This window comes from Salmo salar, chromosome ssa23, assembly GCF_905237065.1.
Source record: "Salmo salar chromosome ssa23, Ssal_v3.1, whole genome shotgun sequence".
Classification (NCBI taxonomy): domain Eukaryota; kingdom Metazoa; phylum Chordata; class Actinopteri; order Salmoniformes; family Salmonidae; genus Salmo; species Salmo salar.
The window spans coordinates 29,803,427-29,826,751 of NC_059464.1; the positions used below are offsets into that span (position 1 = coordinate 29,803,427).

Sequence of the window (23,325 nt, forward strand, 5' to 3'; positions counted from 1 at the left end):
ACTAATTGGACAGTCCACCCCTTGGACATCTGCCTGCAACAGAACAGCACCAACACCTACATTACTAGAATCTACATGGAGTATGAACGGATCATTCAAACAAGGGGCAACAAGCACTGGGGAAGAACACAAGTGTCTTTACATTCTCAAACGCAGCTTGACATCTGTCTGACCAAATATACTTCACCTGAGCCTTAAGCAAGTCGGTCAGGGGTGCTACCACTGAGGAGAAGTTCTTACAGAAGCTTTGAAAATAACCAACCATACCGAGAAAGCGCATAAGCTCCTTCTTAGTCATGGGAGGCGGACACTGCTCAATAGCTTCAACTTTGGCATGCACTGGGCGAACCACACCCTGACCGACCACTTTGCCCAGATAAGTGACCGTTGCCTTAGCAAACTCACATTTGGCCAGATTACCTGTCAAACGCGCCCAAGCCAACCTATCAAACAATGCTTGAATAAGTTGGACATGCTGAGACCAGGTGTCACTATGAATGACCACGTCTTCCAAATACACCGCACATCCATCCAGACCAGAGACAACATGGTTCATGAGGCGCTGAAATGTTGCAGCTGCATTACGCAAACCAAAAGGCATAACTATATAAGAATACAGTCCAGACGTTGTGATGAAAGCACAAATCTCCCTTGCTCTAGGAGAAAAGGGGACCTGCCAGTACCCTTTTAGAAGATCAAACTTGCTCACAAATTTTGCAAAATCCACTTGATCAGCACTATCCTCCATACGAGGAAGAGGAAAGGAATCAGGCTTCGTAATGTTGTTAACTTTAAGATAGTTTGTGCATGGCCTAAAATATGCATCAGGCTTTCTGACTAACAGACAAGGGGAAGCCCAACTGGAACAAGAATATTCAGAAATATCGTCATCCAACATGTACTTGACTTCTGCGTCTAAGTGCTTGCGCCTGTCAGGAGAAACACGGCAGAAGCACTGCCTTATTGGCTAAGCATCTCCAACATCAACATCATGCTCAATGAGATGAGTACGAGAGGGCGTATCAGACAACAGTGCAGAATAACTTTCAATGAGTTCAACTAACTCAGCACTTTTACCGTGTTGTATGGTGAAAACAGACCAGAAAACCAAAAGGTGGTGGAAGCCAGCCTGCCAGTCAGGGAAGAGAGAGAGTGTTGGCTGATGTGGCCACCCTTTATAGTCTGCAGGCCAAACCTGCCCAGGTGTGCCATTTCAGCTGACAATCCTCCCAGCTCTGCCCACTGGCCTCCTGCAACAAGCAGACTACCAAACAGGAGATCCCAGCAGACAGAGTGGGAGGGACGTCACAAGCATGAACCTGCAGGAGCGAGTCACTGCTTTGATGTTTGCAGAGAACAGTAGGATGTTGTCCAGGGTCACGCCAAGATTCTTTACACTCTGGGAGGGTGACACCATGGAGTTGTCAACCGTGATGGAGAGGTCTTGGAGCGGGCAGGCCTTCCCCGGGAGGAAGAGCAGCTCTGTCTTGTTGGGGTTGAGCTTGAAGTGGTGGGCCGACATCCAAGCTGAGATATCTGCCAGGCACGCAGAGATGCGTGTTGCCAGCTGGGTGTCAGAATGGGAGACGGAGAAAAGTAGTTGAGTATCATCCGCATAGCCATAATAGGAGAGACCATATGAGGATATGACAGAGCCAAGTGACTTGGTGCATAGAGAGAAGAGGAGAGGGCCTAGAACCGTACCCTGGGGGGCACCAATAGTGAGAGTACGTGGTGCAGATTGTCGGTCGGCCGGACGTCACTAGTCGCAGGATTAGTGAGGTCATAGGATGCAGAAAGGGAGGATAGTAGGGTCAAAGAGGCAGAATCAGGAGACAGGAGGGAGAAGGATTTAGCAGAAGGGAGTGATGATAGGATAGAAGAGGAGAGAGTGGTGTGAGAGAGAGAGCAAAGATTGTGATGGTACATTACCATTTTGGGTAGGGACTGAGTGGTTGGAGGAGAGGGAGACAGAAAAGGAAACAAAGTGGTGATCAGAGAGCTGAAGGGGGGTTGCCGTGCGATTAGTAGACTAACAGCCTCTAGTAAAGATGAGGTCAAGTGTAGTGCCTGCCTTGTGAGTGGGAGGAGACTGGGAAAGGGTGAGGTCAAAATAGGCAAGGAGGGGAAAGAAACGTTGGAAGGTTGAAGTCGCTCAGTATGAAGAGCAGTGAGCCATTGTCAGGAAATGAGATTATCAAGGTCTCAAGCTCATTGAGGAACTCTCTACGGGGAACCTGGTGGGTGGTAGATGACAGAAATGTTAAGCTTGAGTCGAGAAATGACAGTGACAGATAGGGCTGTGCCGGCCATGAAATTTTGTCTGCTAGTTATTGTCATGCAAAAGACTGCAAGTCTCATGGTGATTGACCATTTATAAACAAACTCATTTAGCATCTCCAGGCCCACACACACACACACAAGCTGCTGCTGTGTGCCTTTGGAACATGTACATTTTAACAAGTCTAATACATCTATTTAATATACATCATAACAATAAATCCATTATTATTTTAAGTAGGTCTAAAGAAACATTATGATATCAAGAAAATGTATTTCAGATTAACAGAATATGAGTTGGCCTACTGTACAGTGGGGCAAAAAAGTATTTAGTCAGCCACCAATTGTGCAAGTTCTCCCACTTAAAAAGATGAGAGAGGCCTGTAATTTTCATCATAGGTACATGTCAACTATGACAGACAAAATGAGAAAGAAAATCCAGAAAATCACATTGTAGGATTTTTAATGAATTTATTTGCAAATTATGGTGGAAAATAAGTATTTGGTCATCTACAAACAAGCAAGATTTCTGGCTCTCACAGACCTGTAACTTCTTCTTTATGAGTTTCCTCTGTCCTCCACTCGTTACCTGTATTAATGGCACCTGTTTGAACTTGTTATCAGTATAAAAGACACCTGTCCACAACCTCAAACAGTCACACTCCAAACTCCACTATGGCCAAGACCAAAGAGCTGTCAAAGGACACCAGAAACAAAATTGTAGACCTGCACCAGGCTGGGAAGACTGAATTTGCAATAGGTAAGCAGCTTGGTTTGAAGAAATCAACAGTGGGAGCAATTATTAGGAAATGGAAGACATACAAGACCACTGATAACCTCCCTTGATCTGGGGCTCCACGCAAGATCTCACCCCGTGGGGTCAAAATGATCACAAGAATGGTGAGCAAAAATCCCAGAAGCACACGGGGGGACCTAGTGAATGACCTGCAGAGAGCTGGGACCAAAGTAACCAAGCCTACCATCAGTAACACACTACCCCGCCAGGGACTCAAATCCTGCAGTGCCAGACGTGTCCCCCTGCATCTAGACGTTCCGCTAGCGGAACACCTGCTCCAATATCCAATGATAGGCGTGGCGCGAAATACAAAGTCCTCGAAAATCCGAAAACTTCAATTTTTCAAACATATGACTATTTTACACCATTTTAAAGACAAGACTCTCCTTTATCTAACCACACTGTCCGATTTCAAAAAGGCTTTACAGCGAAAGCAAAACATTAGATTATGTCAGCAGAGTACCCAGCCAGAAATAATCAGACACCCATTTTTCAAGCTAGCATATAATGTCACAAAAAACAAAACAGCTAAATGCAGCAAAACAGCTAAATGCAACACTAACCTTTGATGATCTTCATCAGATGACACTCCTAGGACATTATGTTATACAATACATGCATGTTTTGTTCAATCAAGTTCATATTTATATCAAAAACCAGCTTTTTACATTAGCATGTGACGTTCAGAACTAGCATTCCCACCGAACACTTCCGGTGAATTTACTAAATTACTCACGATAAACGTTCACAAAAAACATAACAATTATTTTAAGAATTACAGATACAGAACTCCTTTATGCAATCGCGGTGTCCGATTTTAAAATAGCTTTTCGGTGAAAGCACATTTTGCAATATTCTGAGTAGATAGCCCGGCCATCATGGCTAGCTATTTTGACACCCACCAAGTTTCGTACTCACCAAACTCAGATTTACTATAAGAAAAATTGGATTACCTTTGCTGTTCTTCATCAGAATGCACTCCCAGGACTTCTACTTCAATAACAAATGTTGGTTTGGTTCCAAATAATCCATAGTTATATCCAAATAGCGGCATTTTGTTGTGCGTTCAAGACACTATCCGAAGGGTAAAGAAGGGTGATCTAAATATTCCATTACCGTACTTCGAAGCATGTCAAACGTTGTTTAAAATCAACTTTTATGCGATTTTTCTCGTAAAAAAGCGATAATATTCTGACCGGGAAACCCTGTTTTTGTTCAAAGACTGAAAATAAAAACATGGAGTCTTCTCGTGCATGCGCGCCCCAGTCTCATTGTTCTCAGATCGACCACTATCCAAATGCGCTACTGTTTTTCAGCCATGGCCTGCAAAGTCATCATTCAACGTTCTGGCGCCTTCTGAGAGCCTATGGGAGCGTAAGAAAATTTCACGTTACAGCAGAGATCCCCTGTTTTGGATAGAGATGATCAAGAAGGCCAAGAAATAGTCAGAGAGGGCGCTTCCTGTTTGGAATCTTCTCAGGTTTTGGCCTGCCAAATGAGTTCTGTTATACTCACAGACACCATTCAAACAGTTTTAGAAACTTTGGAGTGTTTTCTATCCAAAGCTAATAATTATATGCATATTCTAGTTTCTGGGCAGGAGTAATAATCAGATTAAATCGGGTACGTTTTTTATCCGGCCGTGAAAATACTGCCCCCTATCCATAACAAGTTAAGCCAGTACATGTCCAGGCCCGTCTGAAGTTTGCTAGAGAGCATTTGGATGATCCAGAAGAGGATTGGGAGAATGTCATATGGTCAGATGAAACCAAAATATAACTTTTTGGTAAAAACTCAACTCGTCGTGTTTGGAGAACAAAGAATGCTGAGTTGCATCCAAAGAACACCATATTTACTGTGAAGCATGGGGGTGGAAACATCATGCTTTGGGGCTGTTTTTCTGCAAAGGGACCAGGACGACTGATCCGTGTAAAGGAAAGAATGAATGGGGCCATGTATCGTGAGATTTTGAGTGAAAACCTCCTTCTATCAGCAAGGGCATTGAAGATGAAACGTGGCTGGGTCTTTCAGCATGACAATGATCCCAAACACACCACCCGGGCAACGAAGGAGTGGCTTCGTAAGAAGCATTTCAAGGTCCTGGAGTGGCCTAGCCAGTCTCCAGATCTCAATCCCATAGAAAATCTTTGGAGGGAGTTGAAAGTCCGTGTTGCCCAGCGACAGCCCCAAAACATCACTGCTCTAGTGGAGATCTGCATGGAGGTATGGGCCAAAATACCAGCAACAGTGTGTGAAAACCTTGTGAAGACTTACAGAAAACGTTTGACCTGTGTCATTGCCAACAAAGGGTATATAACAAAGTATTGAGATAAACTTTTGTTATTGACGAAATACTTATTTTCCACCATAATTTGCAAATAAATTCATAAAAAATCCTACAATGTGATTTTCTGGATTTTTTTTCTCATTTTGTCTGTCATAGTTGACGTGTACCTATGATGAAAATTACAGGCCTCTCTCATCTTTTTAAGTGGGAGAACTTGCACAATTGGTGGCTGACTAAATACTTTTTTGCCCCACTGTATGTAATCTGGCTATGCTCCATGATATAGGCTGTAGGCTTGTTCATTTAGCTGACTAGATACTGTATGTAATCTGGCTATGCTCCATGATATAGGCTGTAGGTTTGTTCATTTAGCTGACTAGATACTGTATGTAATCTGGCTATGCTCCATGATATAGGCTGTAGGCTTGTTCATTTAGCTGACTAGATACTGTATGTAATCTGGCTATGCTCCATGATATAGGCTGTAGGCTTGTTCATTTAGCTGACTAGATACTGTATGTAATCTGGCTATGCTCCATGATATAGGCTGTAGGCTTGTTCATTTAGCTGACAAGATATGCTTATAAGTCCTGTGTCATTATTTTATATTAAATGATTTTATAGTAATGAGAATATAATTGAACTTAGCTGAATAAAATAGAAAGGATATTTTTCCCATTCCGGAGCGAGTGCGCATGTGAAGGTTGAATGGTGAGCATCAAAGTGATGATTTGAAACAGGTCCTACAGGCTACGCTAGATTTAGAGTTATTTGGCAACTTTAGTTGTTAATGATACAAACCTTAGAATGACTTAGAAAATCAAAACATACTGTATATGGACTGCATGATGCGACTAAAGGCTATTGATGATTTCAGAAAATCGCAAAAAAGCTTGCTCTGTGTTCCTTGCCTCAGGCTCCACAGACTGTTCTCTAATCAAGTGACCATATTATCACCCATCAGACTATTCTCAATGTAATATTGTCTTTACTAATATGTTAAATTAGTTTGGATTTAGAATGGCCCAATATCAAATGGGCAGGAACAGGGGTAGGAGAGAAAAAGACAAGTCATCTGCCTGTTAGTTCAGGTAGGCTACTCCAGTCCGGTTATTTAACTCAGTGCATCAACCACAGTTTGAGGAGCATGCAGCCAGCCTCTCACTGCATGACAGGTGATAATCCGCCCTGTATGCAGTGGTGAAAAAAGTACCCAATTGTCATACTTGAGTAAAAGTAAAGATACCTTAATAGAAAATTACTAAAGTGAAAGTCACCCATTAAAATAGTCTAAGGGTATTTGGTTTTAAATATACTTACGTATCAAAAGTAAATGTATAAATCATTTCCAATTCCTTATATTAAGCAAACCAGATGGCTCCATTTTATTGTTTTTTATTTATTCACGGATAGCCAGGGGCACGCTCCAACTCAGACATCATTTACAAATGATGCATGTGTTTAGTGAATCTGCCAGATCAGAGGTGGTACAGATGACCAGGGATGTTCTCTTGATAAGTGTGTGAATTAGACCATTTTCCTGTCCTGCTAAGCATTCAAAATGTAACGAGTACTTTTAGGTGTCAGGGAAAATGTATGGAGTAAAAAGTACATAATTTTCTCCAGGAATGTAGTGAAGTAAAAGTTGTCAAAAATATTAATAGGAAAGTAAAGTACAGATACCCCAAAAAAATGACTTAAGTAGTACTTTCAAGTATTTTTACTTAAATACTTTACACCACTGGCTGTATGCCATGGGCTCCCTGTTCCTGCAGCTACCAAGTGCTTATTTGGGAAACCAAGTGAAATCTGTTAGGGAACATTGAAAGTAACATGTTTTCACAACGAAACATATTTCATTAAACTGTTGACAGCTCCTGTCTCTGTGTGCTTGAGAAAGTAATGAAGGAGAAAGGGGAGGAGATGGAAACGCACGGCGGTGAGATATTCTGCAGCTGAAGGTAGCCCTATGTGTCACCCTATTAATTAGGACATTATTACAAATGTCATATTACTAGGATATTCAAAATCAAATACTAATTCACTATTGTAGGCTAACTCTGTAAGCCGACCTGCACAATTAATGAACCAACAGCATGGCCTAGGCCTATACGTTCTCTCCCAGACTCATTGATAGAAACTTTGGAGTATAGTAGAAGGTAACCTTTCCATCCAGTATGCATAATAATACAGTCCACACTCAAAGGCAATTATTAGAGTTTAAGACATCTTAAATCATTTTTTTTATGTTTTTGTGTGGGGTGTAATATGCGGTAGGCTATGTATTGTATAATGAACTCCACAATCATTATCTTAATTACGTTTTTTTTCAGACTTGGGCTCATATATACCTTTGCATATGTATAATCTCTAATGTGTGTATTGTGTTTTGAATGAATCATCACCTTACAAAGCGCTGGCCATTTCATTGTGTTAGGCTTTGAAACAACATCCACAATGACCATGTTTTCCACTCAGTTTCAACCTGTTGTTGAACTCAGTGAGGTGAGTTTTGAAACCACAATACTGTTTTGATGATAAGTGTTTGATGTGATTTTTTTATTGCATTGATGTCAGAGTGGTTAGAAGGACAATAGAGCCCTGAGTACCAGGCCATTAGGACCTGATGGAGGGACAATAGAGCCCTGAGTACCAGGCCATTAGCACCTGATGGAGGGACAATAGAGCCCTGAGTACCAGGCCATTAGGACCTGATGGAGGGACAATAGAGCCCTGAGTACCAGGCCATTAGCACCTGATGGAGGGACAATAGAGCCCTGAGTACCAGGCCATTAGGACCTGATGGAGGGAAAATAGAGCCCTGAGTACCAGGCCATTAGGGCCTGATGGAGAGACAATAGAGCCCTGAGTACCAGGTCATTAGGACCTGATGGATGGACAATAGAGCCCTGAGTACCAGGCCATTAGGACCTGATGGAGGGACAATAGAGCCCTGAGTACCAGGCCATTAGGACCTGATGGAGGGACAATAGAGCCCTGAGTACCAGGCCATTAGGACCTGATGGAGAGACAGAGCCCTGAGTACCAGACCATTAGGACCTGATGGAGGGACAATAGAGCCCTGAGTACCAGGCCATTAGGACCTGATGGAGGGACAATAGAGCCCTGAGTACCAGGCCATTAGCGAGTTGGATACTACCAACACATGTCCTGATGTCCACATGTCTCCATCAGGGCCAAAAAGTCTAGGGACTGAAGGGCAGCATAGGCTGAGATGAACTCTGTTCTTGACCGCAGATCAGCAGTTCCAAATGCTGCCAGAGACTAGGAATTCCACATGGGTTGTGCGAGCAGGGTACAGTAAATAAATGTACTAAAACGGAATCAAATTGACATTTCAATGTTCAAATGGTACCACAAAGATGGTTGGAGTTCCACACAGAGAATCTTGACTTGAATGGGAGTATCTGTTGTTTTAAGTTATACTGTCAATCTTCCATAGGAAACCTATTGAAATCATAGAAATATAGACAATAGAATAGACATGACCATTTCAGTTAACATTCGATGGTAGGTGGATCAGCAGTCATCTTTGTGGTAGTAATTAGAAGTTAAAAGTTCAATTCATATTCCAATGGTATACCAACTAAATTGCAGTGGTCTAAAGGGATAGGTCCATTCTATTAATTATATTTATATTATTGAAATGACACCCGACCTGTATTCAAGAGCATGTTGTGTCTCAACCGGCACAACACAAAAACTCAGTGTCACGTCGGTTGAAAGGAGAGGACCAATGTACAGCGTAGTGAGCGTACATATTATTTTTATTAGAAAAGATGCCGAACAAAACAATAAACACTACCCAACAAACCGTGAAGCTAAAGGCTATGTGCCATAAACAAAGTCAACTTCCCACAACACAAGGAGGGAAAAGGGCTACATAAGTATGGTTCCCAATCAGAGACAACGATAGACAGCTGTCCCTGATTGAGAACCATACCCAGCCAAAACATAGAAAATAAAGAACATAGACAAAGGAACATAGAATGCCCACCCTAGTCACACCTGGCCTACCCAAAATAGAGAATAAAAAAACCTATCTATGGCCAGGGCGTGACACTCAGATGATGGGAAATAGGGTTTAAGCTCCAACAATTTTAAACAATCGGTGTTTAACATCACTTTAAGTAATTGACGTTAAAGGTTTAAATACTACACAAAATAAATAAGAAATAATAAAATAGTTTGACAACACTGTAAGCTTTTAAATTATATCAAACTCAGCCGATTATCTTTTCCAGTGATGAAGACATAGATGTCTCATGGTATGATGGGATATGCAAAATGGATGAACTTTGAGCATCTTTATCTCCTGAATGTTTTGGCATTCAGGCCCAAAAAGTCACTTTCTGACCACTTCTTCCATGGGCAAACATGTATGGAAAGTTTTTGTTTAAATCAAAAGGGATTCTGTCAAAAAGTGATTGAATTCAAATGGATTTTCCCCTGAAGTAGTATTCCCTTTCAGATGGTGGTGCTCACTGCTCACACAAACAATGCCAATTATTCCCCCGTCCTGTTGTTTTTGGATGGCTTCAGAGCCTGTCAAGAAGCGGAGTGGCTTTGGGCCTGGAGGGGAGGAGGAAAAAACAAGATACACTCGCTGCAGTGAATGACACCAAACCACAAAACATCTGAATTGTTGTTTTGTGGCTTCCTGCAGCTATGTGGAGCAGAGCTGGATTTCATTAGGCAGTTGAACGTCCATCACTCTGCTCTCTTGTGCTTTGTTTGGAGCAGTCTCAGGGCCTGGGCACATGGAGGGGTTGGGAGTGGAGTCTCTGGGCTCGTCCAGACTCAGAGAGAAGCCTGTTTATCAACAACTCAGCTCTGTTCTCTCTTCTCCTCTCCTGCTCTCCTCTCCTCTGTTCTGCTCTGTTCTGTTCTGTGTGCAGCAGGAACTCATTGACCCACCAGCTCAGCTGTCTGCACTGCTGGCTGTTACACACATTCACAGCAGCCGCTGGCCACTCTCCCTCTATCTCTCCCTCTGTTGCTTTCTCTCTCTCTCTCTCTCTCTCTCTCTCTCTCTCTCTCTCTCTCTCTCTCTCTCTCTCTGTGTGTGTGTGTTTCTTACTCTCTCTGTTTCTCTCTGGGTCTCTCCTATTCTGGCATTCTCACTTCTCATCTCTCTCTCTCTGTGTGTGTGTGTTTCTTACTCTCTCTGTTTCTCTCTGGGTCTCTCCTATTCTGGCATTCTCACTTCTCATCTCTCTCTCTCTCTCTCTGTGTGTGTGTGTTTCTTACTCTCTCTGTTTCTCTCTGGGTCTCTCCTATTCTGGCATTCTCACTTCTCATCTCTCTCTCTCTCTCTCTCTGTGTGTGTGTGTTTCTTACTCTCTCTGTTTCTCTCTGGGTCTCTCCTATTCTGGCATTCTCACTTCTCATCTCTCTCTCTCTCTCTCTGTGTGTGTGTGTTTCTTACTCTCTCTGTTTCTCTCTGGGTCTCTCATATTCTGTCATTCTCACTTCTCATCTCTCTCTCTCTCTCTGTGTGTGTGTGTTTCTTACTCTCTCTGTTTCTCTCTGGGTCTCTCCTATTCTGGCATTCTCACTTCTCATCTCTCTCTCTCTCTCTCTGTGTGTGTGTGTTTCTTACTTTCTCTCTGGGTCTCTCCTATTCTGGCATTCTCACTTCTCATCTCTCTCTCTCTCTCTGTGTGTGTGTGTTTCTTATTCTCTCTGGGTCTCTCCTATTCTGGCATTCTCACTTCTCATCTCTCTCTCTCTCTGTGTGTGTGTGTTTCTTATTCTCTCTGGGTCTCTCCTATTCTGGCATTCTCACTTCTCATCTCTCTCTCTCTCTCTCTCTGTGTGTGTGTGTTTCTTACTCTCTCTGTTTCTCTCTGGGTCTCTCCTATTCTGGCATTCTCACTTCTCATCTCTCTCTCTCTCTCTGTGTGTGTGTGTTTCTTACTCTCTCTGTTTCTCTCTGGGTCTCTCCTATTCTGGCATTCTCACTTCTCATCTCTCTCTCTCTCTCTCTGTGTGTGTGTGTTTCTTACTCTCTCTGTTTCTCTCTGGGTCTCTCCTATTCTGGCATTCTCACTTCTCATCTCTCTCTCTCTCTCTCTCTGTGTGTGTGTGTTTCTTACTCTCTCTGTTTCTCTCTGGGTCTCTCCTATTCTGGCATTCTCACTTCTCATCTCTCTCTCTCTCTCTCTGTGTGTGTGTGTTTCTTACTCTCTCTGTTTCTCTCTGGGTCTCTCCTATTCTGGCATTCTCACTTCTCATCTCTCTCTCTCTCTCTCTGTGTGTGTGTGTTTCTTACTCTCTCTGTTTCTCTCTGGGTCTCTCCTATTCTGGCATTCTCACTTCTCATCTCTCTCTCTCTCTCTGTGTGTGTGTGTTTCTTACTCTCTCTGTTTCTCTCTGGGTCTCTCCTATTCTGGCATTCTCACTTCTCATCTCTCTCTCTCTCTCTGTGTGTGTGTGTTTCTTACTCTCTCTGTTTCTCTCTGGGTCTCTCCTATTCTGGCATTCTCACTTCTCATCTCTCTCTCTCTCTCTCTGTGTGTGTGTGTTTCTTACTCTCTCTGTTTCTCTCTGGGTCTCTCCTATTCTGGCATTCTCACTTCTCATCTCTCTCTCTCTCTCTGTGTGTGTGTGTTTCTTACTCTCTCTGTTTCTCTCTGGGTCTCTCCTATTCTGGCATTCTCACTTCTCATCTCTCTCTCTCTCTCTCTGTGTGTGTGTGTTTCTTACTCTCTCTGTTTCTCTCTGGGTCTCTCCTATTCTGGCATTCTCACTTCTCATCTCTCTCTCTGGCTCTGTTTCTTACTCTCTCTGTTTCTTTCCCTATCAAATCAAATCAAATGTTATTTGTCACATGTGCCAAATACAACAAGTGTAGACCTTACCGTGAAATGCTTACTTACAAGCCCTTAACCAACAATGCAGTTCAAGAAATAAGAGTTAACAAAATATTTACTTAATAAACTAAAGTACAAAATAAAATAAAAAGTAACACAATAAAATAACAATAAAAAGGCTATATACAGCGGGTACCTGTACCGAGTCAATGTGTGGGGGTACAGGTTAGTCGAGGTCATTTGTACATGTAAATAGGGGTAAAGTTATGATGTATCATACTCTCTTTCATTATTTCTCACAGTTTATTATATATCTCCCCATTTCTTTCCCCCCCATCTTCCTCTTATATTTATAGTGAATATAAAAAGACGAAAACAGTGAGGATACAAATGTAAGAATTGTTTGCAGGATCCAGAGAGTTTGATTTGAGGCAAGAGAGACAGAGAGGGAACAGCGAGAGAGAGATGTGGTCTTGGAAACACATGGCGTTTAGTGGTCGCTCAAAGAACACATGTTCCTAACATGGGCAGGCTGAAGCAGGCTGCCTGGCCTGCCCCAGGCTCACCAGGGGACGTGTCCCAGAGTCTAGCAGTCTGAAGGGCTGGGGCCCGGCCTGGAACAAGTGTCTGTCCTCCCGTTACTAAGGGGAAATGGCTTCCACATTGGTAGTTAATGGAACTAAGACCTGCCTGGGTCAAAAGGGTTTGAAGTGCCCCAGGGTTGCTCTATCCATCCATTCACATGTTAGAGTTACTGTACAGCGCAGGAGTCAATTTAGACCTACATTTGTGTTTATGTTGGCTTGAACCGACTGTTGGTAGTACAGGTTGGGTTTTAGGAACATTTCCTGGCATCCTGTGGTGTCAGTGTTTTAGTTAGGCACCTGGGAAACATTGCAATCAGCCTCACTTCTGCTGCTGAAAGTACTATGTGCCGTGTGCTATTCTTTCAATAGAGACTAGTGGCTGTGTCTGTATCCCTCTGTTTTCCTTCTGCCTGCTCCCTCTGACCTGTGTCCCCTGTCTGTCTCCCTGCAGCACGTGGGCTGTGACCGGATCCTGAGCTCGGACGTGCGCGAGGACCGCTGCCGGATTTGCGGGGGTGACGGGAGCAGCTGTGAGGCCATCGAGGGCCTCTTCAATGACTCCCTGCCTGAAGGAGGTACGGTGTGATACACAGAGCGGGAGTCCCTTCACCACAATACTGCTAGGAAGAAATCTTAATCCTGTTCTTTGAAGCTTACTGCACTATGGTGGTCTCTACAGTAAGAGTTACACGATAAACCCCAGCATACAGTACAGTATGTGGGCAAAGTTACAGTAGTGGTAGTGCAGCGGCAGGAGGTATCAATAACTCTCTGAGTAAGGGTGTTATGGGCTGAGGAGTGGGGGGTTCAGAGAGCCCAGGGCTGGGGGGTGGTGGTGGTGGGCCCCTCTCTCAGGCAGGGCAGGCATGGACAGACAGACACTGAGGGGACTGTTCTGTTCTAAGCCTTGGTAGCAGGACACGTCTCTCTTTTTAAAAGACCCTGATTGCTGCGTTTCTCTCTCCTTGCACTCTCCACTCCTTCCAACACCACTTCTAGAACAGGCCAATAGCACATACTGTACCTCAATTAGACCGGGGAATAGAAATGAAAAACACAAATAAAACGTCAAAGAAGAAAGGGCCTGTGTTTTGGACCAAGGAGCTCCAGCAACGTTCTGAGAAGGAGATGTAGTTACGTCTGAGGCATCCACAAGAGAGATTATGCAACCTAATTGTTTTATGGAAACTCTAACAACGCGTGCATGCATTTGTGCATTTGGATTCTGACACAAGCTAAATATGTGTTGGACTACTGCCTTGCAATGTGAGTTAGGAGTCCTCAGACATTCTGAAGGTAATGTATAATTATCTGTTCACATGCGAGCTCTCTAGTTGCATGAGCTACTTAATCTAACAGTTAATTATAAAGAGTTACCGGTGAATATCTACAGTACACGTGCCTTGCCCTGCCAAACCCCTCCCTCCCTCCCTCCTGTAGGTGCAGAATTACCTTTTATTCCGGTACCTATTCCAGTCTAAACACTTTGGCTGTGATTAATGGTTCGTGATGAATTCTGTGGAAGCATGTCAGGGGAAAACTGATACAGCCCAGCCAGGCCCACAGATGACACAGAATTAACCATCAGAGTCTCTTAGAAAACCAAGCAGTTGTCGAGGGTTTGAGGCAGGCTCAGCCTATAGCTGCTCAGTTCTGATCAGGAGACTCTCCCGAGGTCTCAGTTCCATCATAGTGACGGTTGGAAGGCTTGTGGTCCTCTGTCCAATTATAGAGCCGTGGGTCATACATGATACTGCATAAACCTTATTTTACAATGACGGCCTACCCCGGCCAACCCTACCTTAACCCGGACGACGCTGAGCCAATTGTGCACCACCCTATGGGACTCCCGATCACAGACAGTTGTGATACAGCCCGGGATCGAACCAGGGTCTGTAGTGACGCCTCTTGCACTGAGATGCAGAGCCTTAGACCGCTGCGCCACTCAGGAGCTAAATATGCTCTTATAATAAAGAGACCATGAACTCTCTTTTCCGTTGGGGGGGAAGGCTGGGGGAGGGAGGGGTGAGTGGGTTTTTCCTGCACCAGTTCGGGGGGGGGGGGCAGGTGGGCACGTGGCAGACAGTTTTAGGTGAAGTTCAGCCAGTGTGGGTTGTGGTAGCCCTGCGACTGTGGAGCCAGACAGGTCTATTCTAGGTCCTCTCCCTCCACGACAGCAGCAGCTCGCCTCCCTCCACCCATCTACCTCCCCCCTCTGGCACCCTCAGAGTGGACACACCCTCCTGAGGTGGCCGCGGCTCAGTGGCTGGGACCACAATGGCCATCTCAGCCTGGGCCTACAGCCTGCCCAACCGCCTGACAGGTCTATTCTGGGTCTGGGCTGATTTACGAGCCACAGAGCGCTCAGTCATGTCTACAGGTTTTTTTATGTCTCTGAGGCTCAGACCAATCCTCACTCCCATGAGGTTTTAAATAGGGTTAGTTGTCAGGCACTAACCAAGCAGTAGAGCTGGTGTTCTGGGCTGGTGTTCTGGGCTGGTGTTCTGGGCAGGTGTTCTGGGCAGGTGTTCTGGGCTGGTGTTCTGGGGAGGTTGTTCTGGGATGGTGTTCTGGGCAGGTGTTCTGGGGAGGTTGTTCTGGGCTGGTGTTCTGGGGAGGTTGTTCTGGGCTGGTGTTCTGGGGAGGTTGTTCTGGGCTGGTGTTCTGGGGAGGTTGTTCTGGGCTGGTGTTCTGGGGAGGTTGTTCTGGGCTGGTGTTCTGGGCAGGTGTTCTGGGCTGGTGTTCTGGGCTGGTGTTCCGGAGAGGTTGTTCTGGGCTGGTGTTCTGGGCAGGTGTTCTGGGGAGGTTGTTCTGGGCTGGTGTTCTGGGCAGGTGTTCTGGGCTGGTGTTCTGGGGAGGTTGTTCTGGGCTGGTGTTCTGGGCAGGTGTTCTGGGCTGGTGTTCTGGGGAGGTTGTTCTGGGCTGGTGTTCTGGGCAGGTGTTCTGGGCTGGTGTTCTGGGGAGGTTGTTCTGGGCTGGTGTTCTGGGCAGGTTGTTCTATCTAGTGATTTACACCTAAGAGTGATGATGGTGCCATATTCTCCTGTGCCTCTGCAATCTTACTACTCCCATCTGGCGTCTGCATTCTCACCTGAGTTATCACCTCCTCCATCTCTCTGTCAGCTGCTCTCTCTCATCTATCTTTCTAGGTTTTCTCTTTCTCCTCTCTTCATCTGTCTAGTCTACCCGCTCTTCATCTCTCAAACCCCCCATATCTCTCTCTCTCTCTATCTCTCTCTCGCAGTCTGTGCAGTCTGTAACTCTGGCAGTGGTGGAGGGTTACTCAGGGGTTAAGGGCTGGGGGTTTATTGCTCTTTGGCTCTCTGTTTACCGCACAGGCCCCTGATTGTTAACAGAAAAACCTCTCCCTCTCCGGCCGCCAGGAACCGCAAGTACAGAGCTGGGTTACTGAAATTACTCACAGCACCGACTGCTACTCCAGAGAGGGGTCAAAAGCCAAGCCTCTCCTTTCCTCAGCGGTCGCACCATTGGAATGGATTATTAAATTATTTATTCTGTTTTTTTATGCAAGGCTGAAGTTATTTACAGAGCTGTGGTGGCTGGCTGGACAGCACAGCCTGGCTTCAAACATGGTTACTGTACTCTAGCAGAGGAGCTGAACGTTGCCCAGGAATTTGGTTGGAATCCGAAAGGCTCTGCTTATTCCATTGAAGTCCCACAGAGTAAAACACTACTTATACATCATTCTCCCTCCAGTATGTCAGTGAATAAAACCTCCACCTCTTGCCTTTCTCTTCTTTCTTTGTGTGTGTGTGTGGGTGTGTGTGTGTGTGATCCCATCCTAGGTTATGAAGAGGTGGTCAGAATCCCCAAAGGATCAGTGTTCATTCATATCCAGGAGCTCAACGTCTCCCTCAACTTCCTAGGTGAGAGTTCATGTCTCTTCTGTGTCACGCAATGTGTTATACTGTTATGACTCATGTTGTATTCTCTAGTGTGCATTCAGACTCTCAAAACTGGAATTAAAATGTAAGTGCATCGTCACATCATCAATGCTGTTATTATAATTGACTAATACCTACCTGCACAAATTGTTCAGTCTCTTAGATTAAATACCATGACTGTTTTCTCATTAGCTGGGAATATTGTATGAAATGTATGATGCAACATACTTTTGTATATATAGTGTATGTGGACACCCCTTCAAATTAGTGGATTCGGCTATTTCAGCCACACCCGTTGCTGAGAGGTGTATAAAATCAAGCACACTGCCATGCAATCTCCATAGACAAACATTGGCAGTAGAATGGCCTCACTGAAGGGCTCAGTGGCTTTAAAAATGGCACCGTCATAGGATGCCACCTTTCCAACAATCAGTTCATCAAATGTCTGCCCTGCTAGAGCTGCCCAGGTGAGTTGTAAGTGCTGTTATTGTGAAGTAGAAATGTCTAGGAGCAACAACGGCTCAGCCACAAAGTGGTAGGCCACACAAGCTCACAGAATGGGACCGCCAAGTGCTGAAGTGCGTAGCGCGTAGAAATCATCTGTCCTCAGTTGCAACACTCACTACAGAGTTCCAAACTGCCTCTGGAAGCAATGTCTGCACAATAACTGTTTATCGGGAGCTTCATGAAATGGGTTTCCATAACCGAGCAACTGCACACAAGCCTAAGATCACCATGCGCAATGCCAAGCATCAGCTGGAGTGGTGTAAAGCTAGCCGCCATTGAAATCTGGAGTGATGAATCACGCTTCACCATCTTGCAGTCCGACGGACAAATCTGAATTTGGCGGATGCCAGGAAAACGCTACCTACCCGAATGCATTCCAACTGTAAAGTTTGGTGGAGGAGGAAGAATGACCTGTGGCTGTTTTTCATGGTTCGGGCTAGGCCCCTTAGTTCCAGTGAAGGGAAATATTAACTCCACAGCATACAATGACATTCTAGACAATTCTGTGCTTGCAACTTTAAAGCAACAATTTGGGGAAGGCCTTTTCCTGTTTCAGCATGACAAAGTGAGGTCCATACAGAAATGGTTTGTTGAGATCGGTGTGGAAGAACTTGACTGGCCTGCACAGAGCCCTGATCTCAATCCCATTGAACACTTTGGAATGAATTGGAACGCCAACTGCGAGCCAGGCCTAATCGCTCAACATCAGTGCCCGACCTCACTAATGCTCTTGTGGCTGAATGGAAGCAAGTCCCCGCAGCAATGTTGCAACATCTAGTGGAAAGCCTTCCCAGAAGAGTGGAGGCTGTTATAGCAGCAAAGGGGGGACCAACTCCATATTAATGCCCATGATTTTGGAATGATATGTTCGACTAGCAGGTGTCCACATACTTTTGGTAATGTAGTGTAATTTGGAAATATCGTTATCAACCTAGTGCATACCCCATAAATATATAAATATGTGTGTGCAGGGTGTGCTATTAGCATGCTAACACTCATAAAGGCAGACTGGTAGAATAGCTAGCCATTGCTAGCATTCACTGGTTTAAGTTGAAGTAACTTTTGATTGTAATGGAGTTGACTGGTGACTATGACATGATTATATATCATTCACAACATTTGGACGGGAGCCATAAACATTGTTTTATTAAATTATGTGTGCCGTTATTGCTTGAGATCAGGCTTGGCTGAACTGCTTTCAATGGGGAAGAATTGCTTCCATTCCCCGCTTCCGTGATTTTAATTGAAAATGTCACTTCTCCATGTGGACCTATACACGCTCTCGTTTCTTCTCTGCTCCAGTGCTGAAGAGTAAAGGGGAACAGTTCTTCATCAATGGGAAGCTGACCATCGACACCCCTCGTAGGTTTGACATCGCAGGGACCACCTTCCACTACCAACGGCCCACTGACCAACCTGAGACCCTGGAGGCCCTGGGGCCCACCAACATGACCATCATCGTCATGGTAACGGCCTAGCTGTGTGTGTTACTATGTGTTTGTGTGTTACACTAATCATTCTATGTAACAACATATGTGGCGTGTGTGTGTGTGTGTGTGTGTGTGTGTGTGTGTGTGTGTGTGTGTGTGTGTGTGTGTGTGTGTGTGTGTGTGTGTGTGTGTGTGTGTGTGTGTGTGTGTGTGTGTGTGTGTGTGTGTGTGTGTGTGTGTGTGTGTGTGCGCGTGTGCGTGTGTGTGTGCGTGCGTGCGTGCGTGCGTGTGTGTGTGTGTGTGTAGGTACTGGTGAGGGAAGAGAACCCAGGGATCCACTACCGCTTCAACCCCCCAGTCAGCAGAAACCTTTTGAGTGGATATGCCTGGCACTACACATCCTGGTCCCGCTGCTCTGCACTCTGCGCTGGGGGTACAACCACTCCTGGCTCTAATACTCTTTACTGTACTATACATTGGCTTTATCCCTACTCATTGATTGATTGCTGATTTTACTGCATTATTAGGAGCTAGTAACATAAGCATTTCACTGCAACCACTATGGCATCTGCTAAACTGTGTACTTGACCATTAAACTTTGATTTAATTTGATTTTGAGAGTTGAGAAATACACACAAAGCCATATTCATGCAGATAAATCTCTTAGCCAATATTAATTTGATATTCTTGAGCTGCAGGTAGCCTCGAGGTTAGAGTGTTTGGCCAGTAACCAAAACGTCACTGGTTCAAATCTCGGAGCTGACCAGGTGAAAAATAAAATTACAAGTCTGTTGCTGTGCCCTTATAAATCTCAGTCTGGGTTAGGTGGGCATAGGGATGTTACGGTGACCGTATTACCGCCACACCTGCGGTCACGAGTCATGATGGCAGTCAAATTCCACGTGACCGTTTAGTCACGGTAATTAGGCTTCTCCTAACCTGTTGCTGCTGATGGTCATTAGTAACCTACCAAACTTGCTAACTGCCTGGTACCCAGCACTCTATTGTCCCTCTAATCACTCTGACATCAATGCAAATATAATTGAAAATCTAATCAAACACTTCATGAGAGCCCATGAGCTAATGTTGTGCAACATTTCTATAGGCTATGCAATTACGTGAGAAAACAGAGTGATGGCCTCTGTTAAAAAGAGGAGGATCCCATCAGCTTTCTATAGGCTAAGCCTACTATGTTTAATTTCTCAACTTTCCTAATATTAAGCACATTGCTTCTCTTTACAACAGGAGTAGCCTATCTGGCTGGCATGAAAATGAACCACAGGAAAAGCGTCCTCCATTCGCTATTTAAGTGCATAGATGACATGTTTTTTTCCCCCCTGCCCCTGTTTTCAGACAGGTGCATGATAATAGTCCATTCTAAATCAAAACAAATTTCACACATATAAAATGTAGATGTTCCAAATGTCTGCATCAGTGATTATAGGCTATAGGTGGAAGCCAAGATATGCTAAATGTGTTTACGTTAATTAACGGTCAATTACCGTGAGACCGGCAGTTATTTGCTTCACCGACTGACAATTTTATGACTGCCACAGGCCTACTGTGGGCATAATTTGAAAGCTTGTTCTATTGCCAACATGACAAGCTAAGTTATAAAATATGATCTTACAGTGTTAGGCTTTCACAGGGCAATTCAGAGAAACAGATCGTAATTGTGGTGTGCATAGAATGGAGTCATGTGTATTCAGGTGCGTGTTCAGCAGCAAATCTGTCACCGTGGCAAATTCTCTTCACAATAGACAAACATAGGCTCATTCTGTTCAGAACAACACTATATGACATGAGTTTTATCATATGGAAATATGAAGTGCACATTTGGACTCGAGGGTGTTCTGCCACAAAATCGAATCAAACACTTCATGAGATCCCATGAGCTTGCTTGTATGATATCGAAGCAGTATTTATTATAATCCTCAACATCTCATCTTTCAAAATACATAGAATCCTCTTAATTTACAGCATTTCCCCCTGACTCAGACAACAAAACATTTGCAAAAGTTGCCGAATTAGGGGGAGGGATTAGGCAACTTCATGTCGTGTGCGGCGCTCAAGTTCAGAACGGCTGTCAGTCAAACCCATACAGAGCTGTGAAGCAGAGAGCCAGAGCTCTGATGTCGTGTATAGCATGTTACTGTACAGCCAATGCTGTTCAATTTAGGCGTTTATCAGTGACGAAATCTGCCATTTATAACCCATATGCGGGTACGAGTGTAAAGGGTTAACCCCAATTGCTCCAGGGGCGCTGGACAATGGTGACCCTGGCAGTGACTCACTCCCTGCGGGATTCTCAGGGGGAATTAGGTTAAGCAAGAAACACATTTCCTTTACGCTTGTACAAGTGTGTAACAGGACAAATATAAGCATATTATTATTATTATTATTATTATTATTATTTGACTAATGATCCATTTAGCTGCTGTGCAGGACTGGTTACTCTATATAGACAGTACATTGACCTCTCTAGTAAACCAAGTGGCTCACTCAGGCACAAACTACATGGAACTCTATTCCACATCAAGTAACTGATGTAAAATTAGATTTAAAAAAACAGATACAAATACACCTTATGGAACAGCGGGGACTGTGAAGCAACACAAACATAGGCACAGACACATGCATACACACACACACGATAACATACGCACTATACACACACGTACACATAGATTTTGTACTGTAGATATGTGGTAGTGGTGGAGTAGGGGCCTGAGGGCACACAGTGTGTTCTGAAATCTGTGTATTGTTTTAAAATGGTATAAACTGCCTTAATTTTGCTGCTGGGGATCCATAATAAATACAAATACTAATACTAATACATGCACAGTGCATACCCCTCACTTTCTCATAGGCTTTCTCATATTCCCTCTCTCATACATACACATTACACACACACACTGGTACATGGTGGCTTGAGAGTTTTCCTAACGTAACACTGACCCTGGGGAAACATGGGAATGGAATGTTCATGAACAGAGGTACTGTGGGGTTGGTGGAACTGCAGGGGTTCGTGCGGGTCTGAGGCCAACTTTGCTTTCTTTCTGTCGCGGGTTAATGATCCAAAGCAACTAGCCTGATAAGAACTCATTTACTTTGCTTAAAAGCAAATTTACTTGACCTTATGTCAGCAAAACAAGTGAATGGAGGAGGGCTTGTACAAGTTATAGACTGTGAAGGGCACAGTGTGAACTGCATCAGATGAACGACCAAAGTAGTTCTGACTGTATTCTAAAAGTGTTCTAACCTCCCTCTGTCTGTCAGGTGGTCAGACCCAGCAGGTAGTGTGTAAGAAGCAGACTGATCACACCGTGGTCTACAACCACTTCTGTGACAAGAAGAGTAAACCCAAAGACAAGAAGCGAGCCTGCAACTCTGAGCCATGCTCCCCAAGGTGTGTCAATGTATCTGTCCCACTGCCTGTGTGAAGCTCCTCTGAATGGGCCTGTCATGCCAAATAGTGTCCCCCTGCCAAAAAGTGCCCCCCGCCACCCTGCATTACAATGGGATTCGATGACTTCTAGCTTCCGTTGCTAGGGCTGTTGCTAGAACTTTCAAAATTCTGACCTGGTTACGTAATTAACCTGTACACGCAGTTTAATTGTGTATGTGTATGTGTGTGTGTGTGTGTGTGTGTGTCTATGTGTGTATGCACGTGTGTGGTAGTGGGAGAGTATGACATCCTGCTGGACTAAGGTCTGTCCGTGTGTCTGTCTCCCCCAGCTGGTGGTCTGGGGTCTGGTCTGAGTGCAGTCGCAGCTGTAACGGGGGCCTGAGGACCAGAGAGGTGTTGTGTAAGAGGAAGATCTCTCCTACAGAGGAGAAGGTGCAGGACGACGGCGCCTGTACCCCCCCACGACCACCCCTCACTGAACCTTGCAGCAACTACACCTGCCCCCCAGAGTGGCTGGCCCTGGACTGGTCAGAGGTATACCCAAAATACCCCCCATAAACTAACCCTACTATTTTGTATTTAATCTAACTAGTGGAATCTAGAGATTATAAGAGAAAGGTGAGTAGTTGCTTACCTCAACACTTTCTGTGCCTATGCAACATTTCTGTGTGTAATCAATGCCACCTGCTGGTTGGGCTATGTACTGGTCTCGGGTGTGCTCTGAGGCTGTCGAGATTGGAGCTCTCAGACTTGAATAACCTCTGCCGCATATCTCTCTCTCTCTCTCTGTCTCTCTCTCTCTCTCTGTCTCTCTCTCTCTCTGTCTCTCTCTCTCTCTGTCTCTCTCTCTCTCTCTCTCTCTCTCTCTGTCTCTCTCTGTCTCTCTCTCTCTCTGTCTCTCTCTGTCTCTCTCTCTCTCTCTCTCTCTCTCTCTCTCTCTCTCTCTCTCTCTCTCTCTCTCTCTCACGCTCTCTCAGTGTAATCCCAGTTGTGGTCCAGGATTCAGGCACCGTGTCCTTCTGTGTAAACGTGGGGAGAGTGGAGACATACTGCCAGAGTCCCAGTGTCCCAAGCATGGGCGTCCCACCACCAGGGTGCGCTGTAACCTGCAGCGCTGCCCACCTCCCATGTGGGTCACAGGGCCCTGGGGAGAGGTAAGGCTGGGGGGCTTGCTGGGACTAACATGGGCTCTGCTATGTATTGAACTGATCTTATTCAACTATACCTCCTAGGTCCTCTTGTTTGATCTAGTGAAGTGAAGAAAAAATACTAGACAATGTTAATTGTT

General features: G+C 44.8%; 2 protein-coding genes across 2 annotated transcripts in view; both read left to right on the forward strand.

Moving 5' to 3' along the window:
• The window catches only part of LOC106584371 (A disintegrin and metalloproteinase with thrombospondin motifs 10), a 63,121-nt gene that overhangs the window by 38,410 nt on the left and 1,386 nt on the right, over positions 1-23,325 (forward strand). Inside the window, exons 17-23 of the mRNA XM_014169600.2 lie at positions 13,238-13,361; positions 16,593-16,673; positions 18,501-18,664; positions 18,935-19,061; positions 21,908-22,037; positions 22,367-22,571; positions 23,015-23,191. Coding sequence (XP_014025075.1) covers positions 13,238-13,361; positions 16,593-16,673; positions 18,501-18,664; positions 18,935-19,061; positions 21,908-22,037; positions 22,367-22,571; positions 23,015-23,191 — 1,008 coding nt within the window. The remainder of the gene's footprint in view (positions 1-13,237; positions 13,362-16,592; positions 16,674-18,500; positions 18,665-18,934; positions 19,062-21,907; positions 22,038-22,366; positions 22,572-23,014; positions 23,192-23,325) is intronic.
• Positions 21,505-23,325, forward strand: part of LOC100286477 (myosin IE) — a gene marked incomplete at its 5' end in the record, with an annotated part of 52,321 nt that continues 50,500 nt past the window's right edge. The window contains 1 exon segment of the mRNA NM_001146416.1: positions 21,505-21,535.